The 24,853-nt window shown below is 37.7% G+C and overlaps 1 protein-coding gene across 19 annotated transcripts in view; it reads left to right on the top strand.

Annotated features, from left to right (window-relative positions):
* NEB (nebulin) overlaps positions 1 to 24,853 on the top strand; it is a 219,190-nt gene that overhangs the window by 16,758 nt on the left and 177,579 nt on the right. For all 19 annotated transcript variants that reach the window (XM_024980659.2, XM_024980560.2, XM_024980573.2 and 16 more), the window contains exons 11-28: positions 3,001 to 3,105; positions 3,751 to 3,858; positions 6,667 to 6,783; positions 8,460 to 8,564; positions 8,652 to 8,759; positions 8,857 to 8,961; positions 9,379 to 9,477; positions 10,798 to 10,902; positions 11,870 to 11,977; positions 12,063 to 12,176; positions 13,359 to 13,460; positions 13,560 to 13,667; positions 13,757 to 13,861; positions 14,920 to 15,018; positions 17,580 to 17,684; positions 18,259 to 18,366; positions 18,451 to 18,564; positions 22,975 to 23,172. In XM_024980659.2, coding sequence (XP_024836427.1) covers positions 3,001 to 3,105; positions 3,751 to 3,858; positions 6,667 to 6,783; positions 8,460 to 8,564; positions 8,652 to 8,759; positions 8,857 to 8,961; positions 9,379 to 9,477; positions 10,798 to 10,902; positions 11,870 to 11,977; positions 12,063 to 12,176; positions 13,359 to 13,460; positions 13,560 to 13,667; positions 13,757 to 13,861; positions 14,920 to 15,018; positions 17,580 to 17,684; positions 18,259 to 18,366; positions 18,451 to 18,564; positions 22,975 to 23,172 — 2,013 coding nt within the window. The remainder of the gene's footprint in view (positions 1 to 3,000; positions 3,106 to 3,750; positions 3,859 to 6,666; positions 6,784 to 8,459; positions 8,565 to 8,651; positions 8,760 to 8,856; positions 8,962 to 9,378; positions 9,478 to 10,797; positions 10,903 to 11,869; positions 11,978 to 12,062; positions 12,177 to 13,358; positions 13,461 to 13,559; positions 13,668 to 13,756; positions 13,862 to 14,919; positions 15,019 to 17,579; positions 17,685 to 18,258; positions 18,367 to 18,450; positions 18,565 to 22,974; positions 23,173 to 24,853) is intronic.

Here is a 24,853-nt window from a genome sequence, read left to right on the forward strand (position 1 = left end):
TCCACATCCTGATGTCCTTTGACATTCTGACTTATGAGAAGAATACTAACAGTAACCAAGTAACCGCAGATTTCCACAAAGACTCTGATTGTTTTAATTCAGCGCAGACCCTGTAGAGTATTATGCTCAGAATCAGACTTGGAGAAAATAACAATGTACAAGTGGTCTCTCATAGGCAGCTTGGTTAGACAGCCCTGAGCAGTGCACCTCATAATTTCCTAGGCCTGGCAGACAGCTTAGTCTGTCTATATTTAGTCTGGTAAACTAGCTCTGAGGAATGCAGCCCTGACAGGGAATGCAGAGAGACAGATGTTCAACTGATGAATAGATCCATGCTAAATTCCTATTTTAATTTGGACCAAATCAGGCCACTTTCTCTTGGGATACTACTGCTTTTAAATACTTTCCTTTGCCCTTTGTGGAGTTGACTGTTAGTTTGTTCTGCTTGAGTTTTGGTTGGACCTCAAGATTTCTGTCTTGTTTAAGTATTTTGGGGGAAGGTACGTCTTTAGTAAAGGAGAAGGAAGAAAACTATGGATGATGAAGTCTATTCAGCAATATTTTTTAGTGTCTGATATTGTAGATTACCTACTGGTGTGAACAAGGACTATTTGGGATAAAAGATCTAGTAAGTACAGTAAATTTTCACTGATAGGAATACCATGAGCCTGAAATTTTGCCCAGGCAGGGCTAAGCAGAAATTAACTTTAGAGCGAACTATTGACAAAGAGTTGGCCTCTTGAAAGTGTTGATATTGTAAATGAGATTGGAGAGAAGGACAACTTAATTCTTTTTTGGAAGAAAAATAAAAAATTGCTTTAAAGTATTCATTTAGAAAGAAAAATCTATTTTACATTTTTATTAAAGGCATATTTTAAAAGAAATCTTACTAATGCAGGATTCTTCTACCTCATTTGAGTATACAGAGTGAGTACTTAAAAATTATTTTTAAAAATCTATTTTGGACTCCTCTATAACCAATCTCTCTGCTAATGTAGGCTTGCCGCTTAGTCTAGACTGCACTCTTAGCAGCTACCAGTCACATGTGCCTATTGAGGAAATGTGACAAAAGGAATGTAAAATAGTTCACTAATTATTTTATATTGATTATTGTGAACTGATACTATTGGGCATCTATTGTATAAAGTAAAATAACATATTTTTATTAAACTTTTTATTTTGTATTGGAGTATGGCCAATTAACAATGTTATGACAATTTCAGGTGGACAGCAAAGGGACTCAACCATACATATACATGTTTCCATTCTTCCCCAAACTTTCCTCCCTTCAGGCTGCCACATAACATTAAGCAGAGTTCCATGTGCTATAAAGTAGATCCTTGCTGGTCATTAAAATTAATTTCCAACCTGTTCCTTTTTTATACTTTAAAGTATGGCTACTAGAAAATTTACCATGATGGCTTGCAATATATGCCTATTGGATTGCAACATTCGATTGGATGCAGAGACATTATTGAGTACTTTGAAAGCATTGCTAGGGCTGGGTTGCTTTGTGGAATAATAGTATTAGCCAAGGGAAGGAGGGCTATGGATGAAGGTCATCAGATTATCCACCATGGTGATAATTATTCACCCCAGTCTTACCAGGTCTTATAGCCTCCAGTTCATATGTTAACATAATGAACACATATCTGGAATTGTTATATTGCTGTTCCATTCTGTTTACCAGCCTTCTGTATCATAACTTTCAGAATCCATTCTCTCACCTATGTCTTTGCCCAGAGTCATCAAGTCATGCCAGCACCTCCTCCTGGCTCAGTGCCTTCTGTAGAGATGTGTAGGCAGGCAGGGCTGTTTGTGTCCACCATGCACACTACGACTCCTGCAGGTGGAGTTCTGTGAGCAACACTGAGCTTCTTGAAGTCCTTGAGCTTCTCTGCTTCCTTCTAGACTCACAATAAGAAAGATACAAGATTTCAGGTTGGAATTTCCAGCTGATGCTAGGTCTGCAACTGAAAGGAGAAACTAGGATCTAGAAAGTTAACCTTTGAGAAGAAAGGATATAGGGCATTAGAGAGAGGGCTAGATTTCCTTAAACTTAAATTCACTGGCTCTGCATCTTTCTCACCCTTGGTACTTGTTCTTTAAAGGCATACCAGAAAACCACTTTCTTCTTTTTTTTTTTTTGAAGAGTATGGCGGGGGTATGCAAACACCTGAGACCCACTGGTTATGTCTGTTGACACATTCTATCAGCCAAGGTGGGGAAATTGCTCTAACCCATCTCTGACTCATGTCCCAAACTTGGGGTTGGCTGGATTAATTCCATTTCAAGAACATTCAAGCCAAAGTAGTCAAAAAATCATGGACTAGGTTCAATTTAGTGTAGTCAAACAAACATTTGTGAGGTAACTTCTGCATGCTGCATTTTGTGTTAGATTTTGAGGATACAAAAATGAAGAACATATAATTCCTCTCACCAAGGAGCCTCACAGTATAGGATTCAGGTAGTGTGGTGTTTGGGAGTTAATATGGGATAGCAGTTTAATTTTTTTATTGCTTGCCAGTTCTCATTAAAATTTCGTTAAGTCTTATTCATTGGCCTACAAGCCAAATTTTGTTGTAGTGTTGCTGTCTGGATAACTAGGAGTTTCAGTAAAGCTCAGAAATTAATGGCTAAGTTCATCGGGCATGAAAATCTGGGGTTGAGTGATTTTATTATATCAATAATCATGAATTACAGAAGGAAGATGTTTCTGACTCTCTCTTCCCTCAAACACCAGGGACCATCTGTGAGTTCTCTGTGAACTAAGTCCTTAAACTCAGCAAAGGGGAGACTGATACCTCTATCCCCTGCATCCAACTTTTTTTGTGGGATAAGTAACACTATACCAGAAGATTTGAAGACATCTATTAAGTACCCAGGAAGGGCCTGGTCAAGATATTTTTTAAAGCTGACCACTACCACCTAATTGGCTGCCTTATTTGTCAATTTCCAGATTTTGCTTGTCTTATTTTCTTTATTTTTTTTCCATCCTAGCAAAAATACAAGGAAGACTATGAAAATAAAGTCAAAGGCAAATGGAGTGAGACACCTTGCTTTGAAATTGCAACTGCCAGAATGAACTCTAATAACATCAGCACAGTAAGTAGGAAGGGATGTCCATCCAAGCTGGATGTCCTTGGGTTGAGAGGTTGATTCTTTCCTGTATGACGTCTAGCCATTTGCTGCTCCTGAAATGGTACCAGAACGTTTCAATCCAGACAACTCTTTCTGGGGGCAAGACCTGTGTAGGGTCCCTATTTAGAAAGAAATTCCACCATCTTTCCTTCCTTTTGCAAAGCATTGTTTTGATTGGATTCCATTACTCTTGCCTCATTTTTCATTGGAACAATATGGTTTCATGGTGAGTACAGATGAAAGAGGCCCTTTTTGTTCTGTGTCTGGGCACTCGAGCGGTACATTTATGAAACTGATTAATCTCTTCCCAGATCCCCTCCCTGGAAAACATAAAAAACCTCTTTTTCTTTTTTCTTAAGTTCTCTGCCTCTGGCCTTTGAGAGCTCCTTCTTTGAGGTTGTCTTCCAACCTATTATAACTGCTCCAAGTTTCTGTTAAGCTGCTAATGGCTTTTGTGATAGCACCATATTCTATAACTGTAATCTGACCCACAGAAGCTAAGAGGAGCATGGCTTTGGGTGATGTCTCCAAGTGGCCTCTGTCCTCCCATATAAGACTTTTGCCTAATTGTTCCCACAGCAGTTCTCCAGCATATTTCATGTCTTACAGAAAAAATACCAGGAAGACTTTGAGCATATGAAAGACCAGATCTACTTCATGCAGACCGAAACCCCAGAGTACAAAGTGAATAAACAAGCTGGGGTGGCAGCTAGCAAGGTATGGGGACATTTTCTCATTGATCTTGATATAGTCTCAGTGTGGGGGAATTTCTTACAACTCTTGCTTTTGTACATAATGGGGGGAAAAGTTTCTTACGGGAACAGTAAGAAAATATTTGGGGATTACAATAGGGCTACCAATTTTTTTAAAAAAAATTGCCGTGTAGGAGAATTCACAATACTAAGCTACCATCTTCAGCATTTCATAGACTAAAGGACCTTTTGATACCCAGAAGTAGAAAGGACAAAAGAACTTCTCAAGAAAAGGTAACTGGCAGCGTTCTTTGAATACAGACACTCACTCTCACACTTGCAACTACCATTGTTTTTCTATTTTCTTATTAACTAGTGAAAATCTGGTCACAGACAAGATGCATGAATCCATGGATTTGCTCATATAGTCTATAGAGTGACTCTGGTAACTAGTCTACTCCTAGGCATTCTAAAGGGGGCTTCCCTGGTGGCTCACAGGTAAAGAATCTGCCTGCAATGAAGGAGATACGGGTTTGATCCCTGGGTTGAGAAGAGCCCCTGGGTTGGGAATATCCCCTGGAGGAGGAAATGGCAACCCACTCCAGTATTCTTTCCTGGGAAATCCATGGACAGAGGAGGCTGGTGGGCTACAAGGGGCCCCATAGGGTTGCAAAGTGTCGGACACAACTTAGCAACCAAACTGTAACAGGTGTTCTAAAGCACTAGAAAGAGCAATAACTTCAAAGCCAATCAGATTTGCAGCCTGGCTCTGCAGGAGGAGTGAAAGTAGGAAGATCATGTCACTTAGGAGACTATTTCAGGATCCGGGTGCAAGACAGTGATGTTTTGGACCAGGAGAGTAGCCTGGAAAGTGATGAGAAGTATTTCAAAATTAGAGCTGACCTGATTTGCTGAGGAGTTGAATATGGGATATGAGAAAAGTTTTGGTCTAAGCAACTAGATGGATAGGGTTTCCCTTTGTCAAGATAGGAAAGATGGTGGAAGGATAGGTAATTTCTTATTGGAGGGGAAACATGAGCTCAACTTCAGACATGTAAATTTTGAGATGCCTTTAAGAAATGTAAATGTCAAGTAGGCAGTTTATTATATGAGTATGCCATTTCAGGGGAGATATCTGGAAAGTTTGTATAAATTTGGGCATCAGTAGCATATGAATCATATTTAATGTCATAAGACTGGAGGCCATCAAGGGAGCAAGTGTAGAGAGAAAACTCTAAGGATTGGATTCTGGAGTGCTTCCTTGTGAAGACATCAGTAAGATGGGGTAGAAGCAGAGTTAGGTAAGAGTGATTGATGTTTTGGGAAGCTGGTGAAAGGGGAAGGGAGGGAGTAATTGTGTCAAATGTTTCTGAAGTGGGTTTATCAATGAATGGTGTCTGGTGAACTTAATAAGAGCACTTTGGTTGAGTGTTTAGAAAGGGTTTGTGAGTGAATGAGAAGAGAGAAATAGAATAATATGAGTGTACTTGACTCCTGAGAAAAAAGAAGAGAAAGGGGTAGTAGCTAATGGATAAGTAGGTGAAGAGGGAATTTTTTTAGGTAAGAGGCAAAAATGCCATGTTTCTAGGCTGATAGAAGAAAAATCAAGTGTAGAGGGAAAATGAGATCATGTTGAGGAGGGGAGGGAGAGTGGCTGGAGCATTGTCCTAGAGTAGGAGAAAGGGGCAGGGACCCGGTGCTTAGGAGCAAGGGATGACTTTCCCTGAAATAAGAGAGGAAGCTGTGAATCCCAGATGCAGGTAGAGGGATAATAGGTCTGTGGAATTTCCTTTCTAGTTGTTTCCATTGGTCATGGAAATAGATAATTCTATAAGAGGTTGTCTACATCCTCCACTTCTGAAGAACATCCTCTGTGAGTCCCCAGCGTGGGCTGTAGGGGTGGTACATCTGTGTTTCAGTTGTGTATCTCCCACCTTTGAAGACTGAGCCAATTGTTTTCTGAGGTTCTTAAATATTGGCAGATTATCTAGGATTTCCAGAACATGTCTATATTCTAAAATTATTTTGCTTGAAGAAATAAATGGCACTGGTGCTCATGGTCAAGGTTAGGATCTGTTTCTTTTTTTCTTCTTCCCTTTGGATATGCTCCTGAGGGGGGCTTTTGTGCCCTTACTTAAAGCTTCTGTTGGAGCTGGAATTAAAGGTGAAAAGTAGGGAGGGCAGAAGAAAAGATGAGGCTGTCACCATATATCTAGCCCCTACCCCTTCCTCCTCCTCCCATGCCTACATTAAGTATACATGTGCTCACACACATAGTCACAGATGAGGCATAGAAGGCTAGATTGATGATGCTTCTAGCTTTTTCTTTAAACATGTGTTGGCAGATAGGCAGCTGGAGGATAAGAGCTGAATGAGGGTTCTGGAGCAGCAGGTATCCAGGACATGATGCACTGTCATTATTATGATGTATATCTTTCTTCTATTATTTCTCCCTCCCTCCCTCTCTCTCTCCCCCCTCTCTCCCTCCCCCACCTCCCCTCACCCTCCTCCCCTCCTCCCTTCCTCCCTCCCTCTCTGAGGGTAGGGAACATGTGTTACTGTTTCTTGAATCTGTCCCGGGACCAGGTGCATAATCAATGCCCTATGGATACTTTTGAATGAATAAATGATGGAAGAAAAGATATCCTGAAAATGTATGCAGTTTCTCCACTGCTGTTATGAGTTACTATGAATATTTTGTTTACAAAATGTCAAGCTGCCAGTTTTCTGAAGAGAAAATTGATTCCTGGAGCGATGTCATAATACGTGTAAAAGAGAAGGAGAACAAAAGTAACATAGAGCGTTACTTTATCACTTTATTTCACTCCCACAGGTAAAATACAAACAAGACTATGAAAAGAATAAAGGAAAAGCAGATTATAATGTACTTCCTGCTTCAGAAAACCCACTGCTCAGGCAGCTGAAGGCGGCAGGAGATGCCCTGAGTGATGTAAGTATATTCTTGTCAAAAGTGGGTTTTTTTAACCTGAGCTGCAAGAGGGATGAAATTTTTCTCCTTCTACAATGACTAAATGCAAATAGAACTTTGCAAATACTTGAAGGTTATGGGGTAGCAGTTTCCCTGGAGCTGTCTAACAGGAAGGCATTAGTGTCTCTGAGTATGATATGTGTCAATTTGGGGAGCCTGTGGACTAGTTCAGTGGGCAGGGAAATCCTCATTTCCTTGAAACTCCAGGAGCCTGTGCCTTTGTGTGGGCAAAAAGTACATTGTAGACGTTTTGTTGTGATTCTGGTGGCGGCAGAAGGAGACTGAAAGGGGAAGACTAGGAGCTGGAGCCGCTTGGTGCCCTACCCTTATGCTCTTCAAGCCTGCTGCTGGACAGAAGGGAAATGTCCTGAATTTCACAACTTCTCTCCCTAACCTCCACCACTTTTTACTCAGGTTTTGACTCCAGAAACCATCATTTGCAGACAGCAAAACTGAAAAGATGGCTCCCTAAGTCTTCACAGGAATTTCTAATAGTGGAATATTAAGAGCTTGTCTAATCCACTGTTTTTCAAATACACTAGATAAGTGAAAACTGGCCTGGCATTAGAAGACACACAGCTCAAGGCCGCTTTGATTATGTATATAAAGAGACTGAACATACTGTCAGTTGAGTTTTTCCCTTTTAATTAGGTAAAGTTTCCCAGCATTTGAGATTATGTGTGGGTTAGTTATCTTTGTCCCTTGAGTTAAATCAGCACCATAGATATGTGTACATGTGACTGACGAGGTGGGGTGAGTGATGTGGCAGGTGAGAGGACAGAAATGAATCTGTTCAAATAGCTCTACTGGGAAATCAGTGCAAAGCACTGTTTCCTGAATGAAGGTCATCTTTATTGAACATAAAAACCCAAGTTCAAATCCATTTTGTTGAAAAAGACAACAATATAAAAATATTAAAAATGAACAGCCCCAGTATGTGTATGTATGACTGATTCCCTTTACTGTCCACCTGAAATTATCACAACATTGTTAATTGGCTATAGTCCAAGATAAAATAAAAAGTTAAAATGACAATGATCTGCTTTATCAGTTGGGCACTGTAAAATCCAGTAATGGTTAGAGCTGAAGATAAGTCTAGAAGAGGAGAAGGGTTGGTAGACTGTTTGTATATACCTTATTTTTAAGATACACAGTCTGTTCATATAATAAGGAACTTTTCCTTGGTAGAAGGAGGAAGAGTGTATACTTCCCTGTGTGCAAGCTTTTTCCATGAAGGGTTTGTTTTTTAAAAAATGAAAAATTTACTGTCACTCAGAATGTTCCTGTTTCTCAGGGCATCATTAGTGAAGAAAGAGTATGTCAGTTGACAGGTAGAAAAGGCAGTAAGTCAGAAATACTCAAGCACCTCTGCAACTAAGGGTTTGGTCTGAGGCAATATATTGGTTTCTTAATTTTTTGGAGAATATTAAACATTTAGGCTTTATAATAATTGCTAATAGAAAAGGTTTAAATCATTCACGACACCCCAAGGTGTGATTGTTAGTTTTAAGACAGTTGACAGGTAAAATCTTTTTTTCTTCTTCCTTTGTTTAGTGTTGGAAAATACAAGTGCAATAATCATCAGCATGGGGGTGATAGGAACCTACTTTAATTGATTTTTTTCTTTCCTTTAACAGAAACTATACAAGGAAAACTATGAAAAGACGAAGGCAAAGAGCATAAATTACTGCGAGACACCCAAATTTAAGCTTGATACAGTTCTGCACAACTTCAGTAGTGATGTAAGACCCCCCACCAGTCATTCCGTCTGTGAAAGCGAAGACCCATCATTTTGCCAATAAACAAATGATATATGTTTTGTCTTTCAGACTAAATATAAAGATTCCTACTTAAAGGATATTTTGGGACATTATGTAGGCAGCTACGAGGATCCGTATCATACACACTGCATGAGAGTCTCAGCTCAGAACAGTGATGTACGTTCTAAGGCAGTTATTTGCCTTTCCAAATAGCACATTTTCAGGGCATGAGTAGAGTGGTTGCATCCTTATGTCCGATTTCTTTTTCTTGTAGAAAAACTACAAGGCAGAATATGAAGAGGACAGAGGCAAAGGCTTCTTCCCCCAGACTATAACTCAAGAATATGAAGCGATCAAAAAACTAGATCAATGTAAAGATGTAAGTCTGTGGTATATACTATGAGCATTACCAACCTCCACAGTATCTAGTGGTCAAGATATTTTTACAAATTTGACACTTCTGCAAACAAATGTTAGCAGGAGACTGTAAGAAACACAATTTATTTTTTAATAGATACACTATTTTCCCTGTGGTCACCCATACGACTCAAGTGTTAAATCTAGCTCATTTTCCCAAAGAAAAGTAATCAGGAATCTGAAGACATGGGACAGTTTCCTATATATATGTAAGAGCATCCCTCAAAAAAAGAACTACAGTCTAACTAGAAAAAAATGTGTTTTATTTCCTACAAGTTTCTTTTCTTTCGGGGGATGGGGATATGCCAGCTTAGCCTATAGGCCAGCTCAGATTTTGACAAGTGATACTACACTAAACCTGATTTCTTTTCTCCCACAGCACACCTACAAAGTCCATCCAGATAAGACAAAATTCACTCAAGTTACTGACTCTCCTGTTCTGATGCAAGCCCAAGTCAATTCTAAGCAGCTGAGTGATGTAAGTTCTCTTAAATATCCAAGAAATCCAGTTTTGAGGGATGATATATCATAGCTCTGTACTTAAAATCCATTTATAAAGAAGGGTTTTTATCCTTGTCATGTTTATTTTAAAAAGACTATGTAAGTTTTAACGAGTTTAACTGGTATACATTTGTAATCACCTAAAATGATCTGATCTGATCTGATCTGAAAAGACTTAGTTACCTTGCATCTTCTTGGGTGGATAACAATTATAATAAGAGTTGTAGAAGAGAAACTAAATGTAGCTTAACACACTGGAGAGCACTTGAATTTGGGGGTCAGACACCAGTGAAAGTGAAAGCGTTAGTCCGTTAGTTGTGTCCTACTCTTTGCAACTACATGGACTGTAGCCTGCCAGGCTCCCCTGTCCATGGAATTCTCCAGGCAAGAATACTGGAGTGGGTTGCCATTCTCTTCTCCAGGGCATCTTCCCAACCCAAGGATTGAACCCAGGTCTCCTGCATTGCAGGCAGATTCTTTACTGTCTGAGCCACCAGGGAAAACTGGATTCAGATTTTAGCACTGTCTTTTATGATCTGGGGGCCTAGGCAAGCTGTTGAACCTCTCCATCCCTCACAGTTTCCTTTGATAATATATGCTTGTTTTGAAGATGAAATGAAAAGAAATATGTGCATGGTATGCATCCTGGCCCAGAGCAGGTATTCAGTACATGGGATTTCTCTCGTGCAAGTTTATTTTTGGGAAATGGAGTCTTTGAGATATGTTTTATCATATGAATTTTAAGTGTGAATTTTCAAATTTATGTTGAACTAAAAAAAAATATGAAAATAAAAATAACTTGAGTAGATTTATGGCCAGAAATGGAAGCTTCAGTTAGAGTATCCACAAACCATCATGCATGTGAGGGGACATAATCAGACTTGTTAGAAAATATTCTCCAGTGCGTAAGCAATGACAGCTGAGAAGGAAAGGCTGATACTCTCAGAATCTACAGGACCAACTGTGATATTTAAGGAGGGAAGCTTGTGTCTATGAAAAGTGGCCACCTCCTTCCGTTAGGGTCCTGCCATGGTGCCAGATGTGATACGCGCATCAGCGATCCTCCACACAGGTGCTGATAAGAAAGGCGGCCTGCCCTCACTCTGGATTTCTCTCTTGATCATGACAGCTCTGTCAGTTCTTATTTAACAAAATGTATTTTACATTTATGAGTACATTTCATAAAATGTACATACATTTTATGAAATGTACTCCACATGATTTTTTCTTTTGTATTTTGTAACAATTCTTCTGAGTAGAGAACTAATTTGCTCATTCTTTCCCTCCCCCTCCTCAGCTAAATTACAAAGCAAAACATGAAAACGAAAAGTTCAAGTGTCATATACCTCCAGATACGCCTGCCTTTATCCAGCACAAACTCAACGCCTATAACCTGAGTGATGTGAGTTTCTCATGCACTATGCCTTCTGTTTGACAACTATGCTTTTACTTTTGAGCTGCCTCATTGAATAAACATTTCAGTAATAAAGATGGGAATAAGGGTTAACATTTATATTGTGTTCCCTCTGTGAGGGTAACTCTGAATTCCCCTTTACAAAATGTGTGTAGCAGTCTTGTAAGTAGCTTCACACAATGAGACAGTCTTAATATATTTTAGGCAACCCTCAAAATGTCACTGTTCATGTATGTTTAATCTCAAATCTTAATGTTAGTTCTTTTAGCCATGTATTCTTTTATATTATACTATAATTTTCTTTCAGGACCTGATTATTTAAGATATAGTTTGATTTCGTTTATTTCTCAAGCCTATAATTTCCCTTATATCTCACAAAAAATACTTATTTCTACATGTAAGAGAACTTGCACTGACAAAGATATAGGGTATTCAGAAGTCATAAGGGCAGGTATCCATTGCTATTTTTCATTTCCAAACTTAATTTTATAGAAAAGTCAAGTTACCCATGAGGATTTCAATTTTTTCAACAATTCTATAAATAAGTACTAAAATTATCTAGCATCAGTGAATATTATAATGATCTGTAAAATAACCTTTTCAGAGAACTTTGAGAGCAAATGAAAATGGTGCCTTTATATAATACTAAGTAAGTTAACTGTAGATTATTTGTGCTACTCTGTAAAATATTCGGTGTTAGGAATCAAATATTAGTATGATAACTAGAATGAAGTTAATATATTCTCATGGTGAGTAGAGAAGCTTAATCTTGGAAAATAGGAAGATTCATCTTAAGAATTATCTAAAATAAATTATCTAAAATTTCTTAAACAATGAAAATGGCCTATTTTATATTGAGACAAACTATTGGGTATTGGGTTACCCTTTAGTCTATGAAGTATGATAACATGCATATCACTTTTGCCTATTCCTGTGCTGAAATTTTTCTATCCAGAATATTTATAAACATGACTGGGAGAAGACCAAAGCTAAGAAGTTTGACATTAAGGTGGATGCCATTCCCCTGCTGGCAGCCAAAGCCAACACCAAGATTGCTAGTGATGTGAGTATGGCCTGGGCACCTGGGCGGGGAGGCCTCAGCGATGCTTCCTGATGAGTGGGATCTGACTCATATGATGTCCTTGTAGGTGATGTACAAGAAAGACTATGAGAAAAGCAAAGGGAAGATGATTGGAGCTCTCAGTATTAATGATGACCCCAAGATGCTGCACTCTTTGAAGACGGCCAAAAACCAGAGTGATGTGAGTGCTTTTGTGAACCTGTCTTTAGATGTGGCTGTACTTACTGTTTAATGTAAGCTTGGATGAGACATTAGCCTAAATGAAATCTCAGATTCAGGATGACAAAACATTAAAACCCAGTGGTAAAGAATGATTAACTTCCTCATTCTTATGATGTCTCTGTACTTTGAGACACCAGAGAGTATTGTAAAGCTTCCTTTAATCCCTTAATGCCTTCAGTTTTATTAGGAGGTAAATTACACTAACAATACCATTTTCCTTATTGTTTTTTCTGGAAATAAGCTCAGTATCTCAGTATATCTAAACACCTATTCATTCCATGCCATGACCAAACTCTTGGTACTTAACAAAAATATATACAGAAAAATAAAAGGCAAGAACTGAGAAAACCAGGCTACAGACAAAGTAGGGAAAACTCAGTGAAGCTTAAGTATTTTAGTTTAAGAATTTTATAAAATACTGATCTCATATTAAAGACTTAAAATATTTTATTAAAAATAAAATTTTTTTATAAAAATTGCTTTTCTAATTCATAGCAAAGAAGAAATATTACCTATTCTGTATCGCTTATAAATATTACTGTCTTTATTGAGGATATTTTTTGGACTTATTTATGGAAGAATTAAAAGAGAATGCAAAGAACTACATGATGCACTCAATAACACAGAAAAGTCATATTTCATATATCACTGTTATAAAGTAAAATTTAGGTCTTAATGATAAAAGCCAGCTTCCAGAGGTATTGTAAGATGTGTTTTAGTCAAGTACTGAATGGAATACTTTTCTACAACTGTGCCTAAGTATACAAACTCCACTTTATACCTTTTATAATATTTCATACCAACGCTTAAAAAAATCATTTTCCTTCAAACACATTCAAGTGGTAAAAAATATTTTGAGATAAAAAGTTGTTCAGACAGCAGCATTGGTGAGCTGTGATTTATTCTGGCTGAGAAATATTAGGATAAGTACTGTGTACATATTTATGGTTACTGTAGACTAGATCATATAAGACAAGAGCCCCTACCATATTCATTCTGCTTTTCTGCTTTGTAGAAAATAAATGCTGAAGAAATATAAAAATTTCCATTCCAGTAAAGTTTAGCAGTGACATGAATAGCTTCTATTTCATGAGATATATTCTTTTATTTTCTTTGTTTAATTTTCTTTTTCCTTTGACAGAGATTATACAAGGAAAACTATGAGAAGACAAAGGCAAAGAGCATGAATTACTGTGAGACTCCTAAATATCAACTTGATACCCTGCTGAAGAACTTCAGTGAGGTTCGAAAGGCCACGGTTACCTCTTGGGTTTGAGGGCTCTCCTCCTGTCTGATAAATAACTGTCTATTTGAGTTTGAAAACATATGTTTTCTTTTTCAGGCTAAATATAAAGATTCATATGTACAGAATGTTTTGGGACATTATATAGGCAGTTTTGAGGACCCATATCAAGTACACTGCTTGAAAATTTCAGCTCAAAACAGTGACGTAAGTTTGAAGACAATTGTTCATGCTTCTCAGTAACATTGTTGGGGACAATAGAAATCATGATCTATTTTTGTTCTTTCTCATTACAGAAAAATTACAAAGCAGAATATGAAGAAGATAAAGGGAAATGCTATTTCCCTCAGACAATAACACAAGAATACGAAGCAATCAAGAAGCTAGACCAGTGTAAAGATGTAAGTCAGCTGCCCTGAAGTTTTGAGATTGTGTTTGGCATTCTTGTGCCATCTAGTGGTCAATTCAGCAGTTTAAATGCTAGCATCTAATGGTTCGCAGATGTTAAATTTTATGTTTTGGATAGAATTGGGGAATATAAAAATTACTATGAAGAAAATTAGTTGTTACAAAATGATTTCAGGTTTTATGAACCTTTATTTCCACTAGTCTGTATATACATATATCTACACAAATACATACACACACACATACACACACACACACATGACTTTTGGGGAAAGAGTGAATATGGTGATTTGTAAGAGATAGGTGTATATTTTACGTGATGGGCTGGCATGTGCCAGACACTGTCCTTGGTGCTGAGAAAGAATAGTGGACAAGTAGGGCTGCTGCTTGTTCCGTGTGCATCTGAGAAGGAGAGACGGACGATAAACAAAGAACATAGAAACTAGAAAGATAGATCAGAAAACTAAAGTGATGCTATAGGGTTAAAATAGAATGATGTGGGTGATGGGGACTGGATGGATACCATAGGTTGGGTGGTCAAGTAATGTCTAAGGCAAAGACTATAGCCGTGCCAAGATCCAGGGAAGAGCAGTGGGAAGAACAGCCTGAGAAGAAACACACTCAGCATGTAAGGACTTGAAAGCATGATGTAACTGACATATACCAGGGAAGGGACAGCAGTAAGAGGTAAAATGGTAGGAGATGAAGGAGGGAGGTGGATTTTGTAGGGGAGGGCTGGTAGGCCAATGTACATTTTACATTGAACCCGAGTCCAGTGGCGAGCCATTGTAAGGCTTCGTCAGGGGGAGGCTAATCTGGTTGCTGAATTGTGGCAGGGAAACCAGTTTGGAGGCAACTTCAGGAGAGAGGGAGATAGAGAAGGAGAGAGGGAGATAGAGAAAGAGAGAGGAAGTGAGAGCGCATCAACCAAGTTTTCAAGAACAAAATGCACTCTATTTTTGGCTGGAAACTTTGTACATGTTATTGTGTATATGAACAAGAATCTAAAGAAACATTATGAAATTTCATTAACAGACCTCTTCTTTTGTAGCATACCTACAAAGTTCATCCAGATAAGACCAAATTCACAGCTGTCACCGATACTCCTGTACTGTTGCAAGCCCAGCTCAACACCAAGCAGCTTAGTGATGTAAGTGGCCTGATTAATGCAAGCATGGGTGACCCAGGATGCTTTGCTTATTGGACGTCAGCATCTACATATTTCACCTTCATGGGCTCATCTGTTATTCCAATAATGTCACTTTTTTCAAGATATAGTCAATAAAATGCAAATGAAGCTGCTAGACTGAATTGTAGCCTCAGGAAGAATGGTGTCAGACAATAGTAAGAATGACTAATAATTCTGCAATAACTCCTCGATTTTTAGTGGGAATTTGCTCATTAGGATCTCTCACATTCCAAAAATAATGCATACTAAAATTTCAAGGCAACTTAAATGACAATAAAAACAGCTACTTGAGTAGGTAACAAGGCAAATTTTCCCCATTCCTAAGTTTGCCAACAAAGGCTTTACAGAAAGAAAAAGAGCACAGAAACAAGGAAGATGCCAGACAATAATACAAAAACTAATATAGGATGTTGATAATATAGAGTTCAAATCAGATGATGTGTGAGAAAGTAATGGGGGTACACTTTGGATTAGGAAGTCAAGGGAGGTCTAAAGTAGAATGATCCAGCCATGCAGCAGTGCTTCTCAAATATTGACGTGTATGTGGGTGATAAATGGAGATTCTGGTTTGGTAGGCCTGGAGGGACTTATATAAACTCCCTAGTCCCCACTTTGAGTAGCTAGGTATGTGTTCATTGCTCAGTCATGTCCAACTCTTTGGCAACCCCATGGACTGTAGCCCACCAGCCTCCTCTGTCCATGGAATTCTCCAGGCAGGAATACTAGAATGGGTAGTCATTCCCTTCTCCAGGGGATCTTCCCAACCCAGGGATCAAACCCAGATCTCATGCATTGCAGGCAAATTCTTTACCAACTGAGCCACCAGGGAAGCCCTGAGTAGCCAGCTAAATCCTGAGGAGTAACATGTGTTCCTCAAGACAGGAAGATGTAATATTCCATTTGCCCTACTTAAACATGGTTTTTAGTAACATGAATTATCTCATGTGCAGTTGGTAAAGGAATATCTACCATTTTTCTACATTCTACATACATGCATTAATATATGATTAATATATACAAATCATATCAATATATGATTTATATATAACAAATCATATTAATATATATCAATATACTATTAATATGCTTAATTATATTAGTAATATATTGATATTATTAATAAAATATATTAATATATTAGTTAATCATACTAATAAATGATCAATTTGTTTTTCTGACTTGCTTTACTCTGTATGACAATCTCTAGGTCCTACCATGTCTCTGAAAATGGCATGAGTTTGTTCCTTTTTATGGCTGAGTAATAGTCCAGTGTGTGTGTGTGTGTGTGTGTGTATGTGCCACATCTTCTTTATCCATTCCTCTGTTGATGGACCTTTAGGTTGCTTCCATGTCCTGGCTGTTGTAAATAGTACTTCCATGAACTTTGGGATGCATATATCTTTTGGAATTATGGTTTTCTCCATAACACTGTAATGCAATTATACACCAACAAAATTTAAAAAAGAAAGTAATGGTGTCAATGTAATCCAAAAGACATATTGGTTCATGTGCAACTTTTCCCAGCATATTAATATTTTGTGTTCCAATGAAGGACAACTAGCTAACATCGGGCTTCCCTGGTAGCTCAGCTGGTAAAGAATCTGCCTACAGTGCCGGAGACCCCAGTTCCATTCCTGGGCTGGGAAGATCCCCTGGAGAAGGGATAGGCTACCCACACCAGTATTCTTGGGCTTCCCTGGTGGCTCAATTGGTAAAGAATCTGCCTGCAATGCAGGAGACCTGGGTTCAGTCTCTGGGTTGGGAAGATCCCCTGGAGAAAGGAATGGCTACCCACTCCAGTATTATGGCCAGGAGAATTCCATAAACTGTATAATAGTTTATGGGGTCGCAAAGAGTCAGACACAACTGAGCAACTTTCACTACTTTCAAATACTAATAACATCAGTGCTGCAACTGAGCTTGGCAAGCGGCAGAGGAATGTAATCTTGTGCATGGTGCCCAGGAACCACCTTCTCTTCTCATTGTCCTGGTAAGGTCAGGGGTTCTGTCTTGAAGAATCTGAAATGCATGGTTCTTCTCAGTGCATTTGCCTTTAACTCCAAAATTCAACAGCCTCATTCCTTCTTTATACTCTTTTCCTTCCACCTAATGTCACCTTTTAAAAATTTCAAATAAAATCCCATATCTTGTACTTTTGATAAGAATTTATGTATCTTTTTTAAGCTGTTCTAGCATTCTATTTAGAGTTATTATTTTTGTCAGTGCTCCGATTACATAGATTTTGAATGTTCGTGTTCTCAAAGCACACCCCAGAGGACAATGAGATTCCCATATATACATTGTGGTGGCATTTACAAAATGATAACCCAGAGTTGTTTTATACCAGCGTTCATGAAAGAGGAAGTGAGTCTGGATCCTATGCTGAATTTTTACTGGATAGACTATTTCTTTGAGTCATTTTTCTAAAAAGGATAGTAATGACTTAGCTATATACATTCTCCTTTATAAACTCAAGGAAGTTCCTACCCTGACCTGTTTGGCTACTCTCTATTGCTTTTTAGCTGAATTACAAGGCAAAGCATGAAGGTGAGAAGTTCAAGTGCCACATACCAGCAGATGCTCCACAGTTTATACAACATAGAGTCAACGCCTATAACCTGAGTGATGTGAGTACCGTATATGTTGGTGTATGGAATAAGAGGAAATATTATGAATGCTTAAAAGGACCAGATTAAGAGTTATGCAAATAAACAACTGTTGAGATGCTTGCCAGAGTGCCAAATGGAGCTTTTGAACTCAAATGCTCTTAAGACTTTCTGGTAGCCATTTGATGTCATTTTCCATAGTCTCTGTTACTATCAGAAACATTCTTTCAATCACCCTGCCCCCTTCCTCCCCACCAATCCATAGAGTTTCACAAGATCTCTCATATTCTTATAAGGAAATGTCACATTTCCCCTTCTCCAGTTGGTTGTCAGGTTATATTATCCTTTATGTATCAAGATAGCAGAGTCTTTAGAAAGTTTACAGAACCCTGGAAAGAATATATTATACTTATTTTGTGGTGGAGGAAAGAAGCTAGAGGATAGATAATAAGCTATATTATCATTTGGTAAATATAGTATTAAGTAGGTAAAGTAAGTCTCTATACAAAGTTTCAATCTGTTTTTAAATTTTTACTGAGTTAATCTGTATTAGATATTGTTCTTAAAATTCCTGTGCTGAAATTTTTCTGTCCAGAATATTTATAAACATGACTGGGAGAAGACCAAAGCTAAGAAGTTTGACATTAAGGTGGATGCCATTCCCCTGCTGGCAGCCAAAGCCAACACCAAGATCGCTAGTGATGTGAGTATGGCCTGGGCACCTGGGTACGGGGCCTCAGCGATGCTTCCTGATGAGTGGGATCTCACTCGTGTGATGTCCTTGCAGGTGATGTACAAGAAAGACTATGAGAAAAGCAAAGGGAAGATGATTGGAGCTCTCAGTATTAATGATGACCCCAAGATGCTGCACTCATTGAAGACAGCCAAAAACCAGAGTGATGTGAGTGCTTTTCTCAATCTGTCTTATTTTTAGTATTGTGTCCCAGGTAATATGGCCAAGGATAGAGATGTAAAAGGATTGCATCAGGTTCATAACAACAAACTGCTGAGCAGAACTTTAAAAGTAGAATGATTCCCCAAGTTTTTGTGCCTCTCATGTTTCAGGAGAGAAATTATTTGTACTTGATTACCATTTCACTTTGAAAGACTTATGTGCTCATATTTAGTAGAATATTGAGTATAATTTTTAGCATCATTTGGAAAACATTAAGATATTTTCATATTTTCTAATGGAAGAGTAACTTCTAAAATTAAGTTTCAAAAAGTGGCCTAATTTTGAAAGAAAAATCATGAGTCAGAGATAAAAATCTTAGTATAGTGAACCTTGCTCTTTATTGACTTTAGTAATTAGTATTGACCTAGATCTAAGGAAAAATATACCATTAATTATAGTTACATTTGAGAATCTGATAAAATATTTGGATTATCTCTTCAGAAAAATGGAGGTTTTTCACACCTTTACCTTTCAGAGAATTCATGGATTCCCTAAATATTGCCTTTAGGCCATCTATCATCTTCCAGTTAAAATTCTTAGCATAGAGAGGTAAACATACACTATCACAAATTATATATACACTATATTTTAAAATGCTTAATGAATTCCTTGAGAGTGGTAAGAATGTTCAACATAGCTTGAAATATTAGTTTTTCATGATGAAAGAGAAAGGTGTTTATATCTTTTGCTTTCATTTTAACCATGTGAAAGGATGAGATTTAGAGCATTCCCTCCATATACAAAAATAAACTCAAAATGCATTAAAGACCTGAAATCATGAAACTCCTAGAAGAGAACCTAGGTAGGACACTCTTTGACATAAATTGTAGTAATATTTTTTGGAATCTGTCTCATAAGGCAAAAGAAATAAAAACAAATGGGACATAATTAAAAGCTTTTGCATAGCAAAATGAAGAGACAATCTATGAAATAGAAAATATTTGCAAATGATATAACACACAAGGGGTTAACATCCAAAATAAACAAACAGCTCGTACAGCTCAGTACCAAGGAAACAATAAAAAAAAAAAATGGGCAGAAAATTTGAATAGACGTTTTTCCAAAGAAGACATATAGATGGCTAACAGGCACGTGAAAAGATGTTCAACATGCTTGATTTTTGGCAGAAAGCATCACAATTCTGTAAAGCAATTATCCTTCAATTAAAAAATAAATTTAAAATTTTAAGTGTTCAACATAGCTAATTATTAGAGAAATACAAATCAAAACAACAATGAGATATCACCTTACACCTATTAGAATCAGATCAGATCAGATCAGTCACGTCCGACTCTTTGCGACCCCATGAATTGCAGCACGCCAGGCCTCCCTGTCCATCACCAACTCCTGGAATTCACTCAGACTCATGTCCATTGAGTCAGTGATGCCATCCAGCCATCTCATCCTCTGTCGTCCCCTTCTCCTCTTGCCTCCAATCCCTCCCAGCATCAGAGTCTTTTCCAATGAGTCAACTCTTCGCATGAGGTGGCCAAAGTACTGGAGTTTCAGCTTTAGCATCATTCCCTCCAAAGAAATCCCAGGGCTGATCTCCTTCAGAATGGACTGGTTGGATCTCCTCGCAGTCCAAGGGACTCTCAAGAGTCTTCTCCACCACCACAGTTCAAAAGCATCAGTTCTTCGGTGCTCAGCCTTCTTCACAGTCCAACTCTCATATCCATACATGACCACAGGAAAAACCATAGCCTTGACTAGACAGACCTTTGTTGGCAAAGTAATGTCTCTGCTTTTGAATGTGCTATCTAGGTTGGTCATAACTTTCCTTCCAAGGAGTAAGCGTCTTTTAATTTCATGGCTGCAGTCACCATCTGCAGTGATTTTGGAGCCCAGAAAAATAAAGTCTGCCACTGTTTCCACTGTTTCCCCATCTATTTCCTATTAAGTGATCGGACCGGATGCCATGATCTTCGTTTTCTGAATGTTGAGCTTTAAGCCAACTTTTTCACTCTCCACTTTCACTTTCATCAAAAGGCTTTTGGGTTCCTCTTCACTTTCTGCCATAAGGGTGGTGTCATCTGCATATCTGAGGTTATTGATATTTCTCTGGGCAATCTTGATTCCAGCTTGTGTTTCTTCCAGTCCAGCATTTCTCATGATGTACTCTGCATATAAGTTAAATAAGCAGGGTGACAATATACAGCCTTGATGTACTCCTTTTCCTATTTGGAACCAGTTTGTTGTCCCTATTAGAATGCCTATCATCAAAAAGTCTAAAAATAACAAATATTGGCAAGGATATAGAGAAAAGAGAACTCTCCTACACTGTTGGTGGGAATGTAAGTTGGTGCAGCCATTACGGAAAACAGTATGGAGTTTCCTTAAAAAACTAAAAGTGGAGCTACCACATGATCCAGCAGTCCCACTCCTGGGCTTATACCTAGAAAAGAGAAAGACTCTAGTTCAAAAAGATACATTCAGACCAATATTCGCAGCAGCCTTATTTACAATAGCTAAATATGGAAGCAACCTAAGTGTCCAACAAATGAATGGATAAACAAGATGTGGTATATGTATACTATTGAGTATCGCTCAGCCATAAATAAGAAGGAAATTCTGCCGTTTGCAGCAGTGTGGTTGTACCTAGAGGATATTATGCTTGTAAAATAAGTCAGAGAAAGACAAATATTGTATGATATCACTTGAGTGTGGAATCTAGAAAATAAAATGAATGTACATAACAAAACAGAGATAGATATAGAAAACAAACTTGTAGTTACCCGTGGGAAGAGGGAGAGAGGGGCAAGATAGGGGTAGAGGATTAAGAGATACAAACTGCTTATGTATAAAATAGATACACAATTAGGATATATTTTAGAGCACAGAATTATCACAGTTATAGCCATTATCTTGTAACTTTTCACAGAGTGTAATCTAAAACTACTGACTTACTCTGCTGTCCACCTGAAGCTAATATTGTAAATCAACTGTACTTCAATTTACAAATACAGCCATTTGGATCTTTGACAGCCTTTTATATGTACTGACAGGTGTGAGCTGGTTTGAATTTGAACGAGAGTTAGAGCAACATAGTTGAGGGAATTCCCTGGTGATCTAGCAGTTAGGACTCTGCTTTCCCTGCCGGGGCATGACTTTAATCCCTGGTCAGGGATCTAAGATCATATAAGCTGCGTGACCAAAACAGTTTAGTCAAAAGCACTTCCACACACCAACTGCTATTACAACATTGCTTTATCTGTTTATTTCTAATAAAGACAAACTATCTTTTTCGGTGTTCTTGCATGCCATCAGAAAGTGGCCATATTTTATCATCATAAACCAGGGCCTAGATTTTACAATTAAGAGATATATTTATTCTATGAAACTGACTACCCATGAAAGATTAAAAGGAAGATTACATTCCCTAGTAAAGCTAAAAGATCAGATTATTTGCAGAAGGAATTCCTATAGGAACTTTATAATGCACATCCATACTTGCTACCTTGGATCACTGTCTTAGTGCTTATGTGATTACAGGGAAATATAATGGGTTTAGAATTTTCCTAAGGGTACTGGGCCAGAATTTTTCTGTTAAGGTAATTGGTGAGCAAACATGATGAAGCTGGGCTTTGACCTAATTAGCATCCTCTCCAACCATTCCAGAAAACCAGCCAATGAAAGTTCCTTCTGAGGCCCAGTCAGGACATCTGGTTTATGAGAACACTGTACATAAAGACCAAGGTTACTTTCATGGCTCAGTTTCATAAATTTTTCTCCTTTGAGGTCTTGTAGCTGCTGAAATCTGAAGCTTCTTTTAAATTGTAACCAAAATTAAACTTAGTATGAACAAAAACCTTTGGGGTTCTCAGTGGAGCTTATTTATTGTCCAAACTAGAATAGTCAGGTTGAAAAATCAGTAACTATTCATTTAAAGATGACTTTAGAAAAGTCAAGTGTACAGCCCTATTTACGAAGTAGTCATTTTATATAATCAGAAGTATGAAGGGCTTGTCATATAATTTTTGATAATTTAAAAAATACTTCTTTAGTGGAAAACTCTTCAACGGTTATTACCTTGATAGAAATAATGCTTATTAGTGGTCCTTGAAAAACCCTATTTTAAAATAAAATAATAGCTGCCTGAAGCAGAAACTGTGGCCCATTCATAATGTCTGACAGTTCCTCTTTAACCTAAAAAAAGAGATTTGAGAAAATCTGACCATGTATGATTTGAGGGGGGAGGTGTTCAATAAGTGAAACATATCAAATTTTAAGAAAAAATCACTAACTAGATGTCTGGGTCTATATCTCTAACTTGTATTTATTGCTTAATAGAGATCTCTGCTTTTCTGCAAATCCATTGAAGGTTTGTATTAATAATTGGTAATTTCTTGTTCACAGCATGAATATCGTAAAGACTATGAAAAGTCAAAAACTATCTACACAGCACCTCTCGACATGCTCCCACTCACTCATGCTAAGAAATCTCAGGCAATTGCCAGCGATGTGGACTATAAGCACCTCTTACACAATTATAGCTACCCGCCCGACAGCGTTAATGTGGACCTTGCCAAGAAGGCTTATGCACTGCAGAGCGATGTGAGTAACCAGATTTTCTCTATTCCTGCTATTTAAGGTAGAAACTGAGAAGGGTTTCTAAGCTTAGTGATGTTTTTGGCAATTCTCATAAGTGTCTGCACTGTCTTCTGTATGTAGCCAATATGTGATGAGAAAATGATCCTGGGGATTCTATGAGAGCACACTCTTCAGGGTTAGAAAGGCCTGGGGCTGGCAGGCACCCCATCACATTGCTTTTGGGAAACTGATCAAATTTGCTGAGTTTAGAGTCCTCCTCATAAAATTGGAATAATATAAAAGAATTGTTGTGATTATTTAAATGCATTCAAAATACTCTTAGCATGGTGCCAGGCCCTGGTGAATTCTCAATAAACATTTGCTAGTTTTATCATCACCATTAGCATAATTATCACATTCATCAGTCAGTAAATTTTGTATAGGTTGCTATCTTGTCTGAAAATAAAATGTATGATTTATCATATTACTTTTTATGATAGCTGGGTTTTTTCCTGCAGATCAAAACATCTTTAGGCAAATCGATTTGTCTGAGCTAAACAACTGAACACCTTGTCCTAACAATTCAATTTTTTTTAGTGGTAAAATATGCATAACATAATGTTGGCCATATTTACCATTTTTAAGTGTACAGTTCAGCAGCAGTTAATTACACTGTTGTAAAATCACCCTCAGAACTTTTTCGTCTTACAAGAATTAAATCTTATGTGCCTTAAATAATTCCCATTTCCTCTTCTCCTCAGCCCCTGTCAACCACCCTTCTACTTTCTTTGATCTCACATTAATGGAATTATGTAGTGCTTGCCTTTTTCTGATTGGCTTATATCATTTAGCATGATGTCCTCAAGGTTCATTCATAGTGTGCGTGTCACAATTTCCTTCCTTTTTGAGGCTGAATAATGTTCCATTTTGCATGTATATATGGTATTTGATTTATCCATTCGTCCGTCAGTGAACATTTGGGTAGTTTCCCCCTCTAGGCTATTGAGAATAATGCTACAGTGAACATGGGTGCATGAATATCTTTAAGACCCGCTTTCCATCCTTTTGAGTGTATACGCAGAAGTAGAATTTCTGGATGATAAAATAGTTATATTTTTAACTTTTTGAGAAACTGCTATACTGTTTTCTATATCAGCTGAACAATTTTACATTCTCATGACTAAAAATTCCACTTTATGAATTATTATCCTTTTGTTTGTTTCATTTTTTTATGTTTCGTCCTCCCAAATAGATCAGTTTTCTCAAAGGCAGGAACCAGTGGTTTCTTGATTTTTCATTCCATTTAAAAGGCCCCCACTGATCTAAATTTTGTATCTAGAGCATATGTTTTAGGTATCATCTATAGCCAGACAACAAGAGTTGGTTAAGAGTAGGTTATTATTTTAATAGCATCAAGTAACTGTCCCCCAGATAGGTTCAATTCCAAATGATAACCGCTCTCCATAAGCAAATTATTGAATACAACTATTTTAAAATGCATTGTTAGCTAATGGAGAAACACTTTTAAGCTGACCATTACACATGAAGGCAATGTGTGTAAACACTTAATACAAATAATTACTATCAAGTCTTATCAGCAAATAAGCAAAATTATCCATCTTCAGTATGGCCTTTAGTGACATAGAAACACAATACTAGTGTTCTAGAGAGCAAACAGATCTGATGATCAAAATATAGCAATTTT

This window comes from Bos taurus, chromosome 2, assembly GCF_002263795.3.
Source record: "Bos taurus isolate L1 Dominette 01449 registration number 42190680 breed Hereford chromosome 2, ARS-UCD2.0, whole genome shotgun sequence".
Classification (NCBI taxonomy): domain Eukaryota; kingdom Metazoa; phylum Chordata; class Mammalia; order Artiodactyla; family Bovidae; genus Bos; species Bos taurus.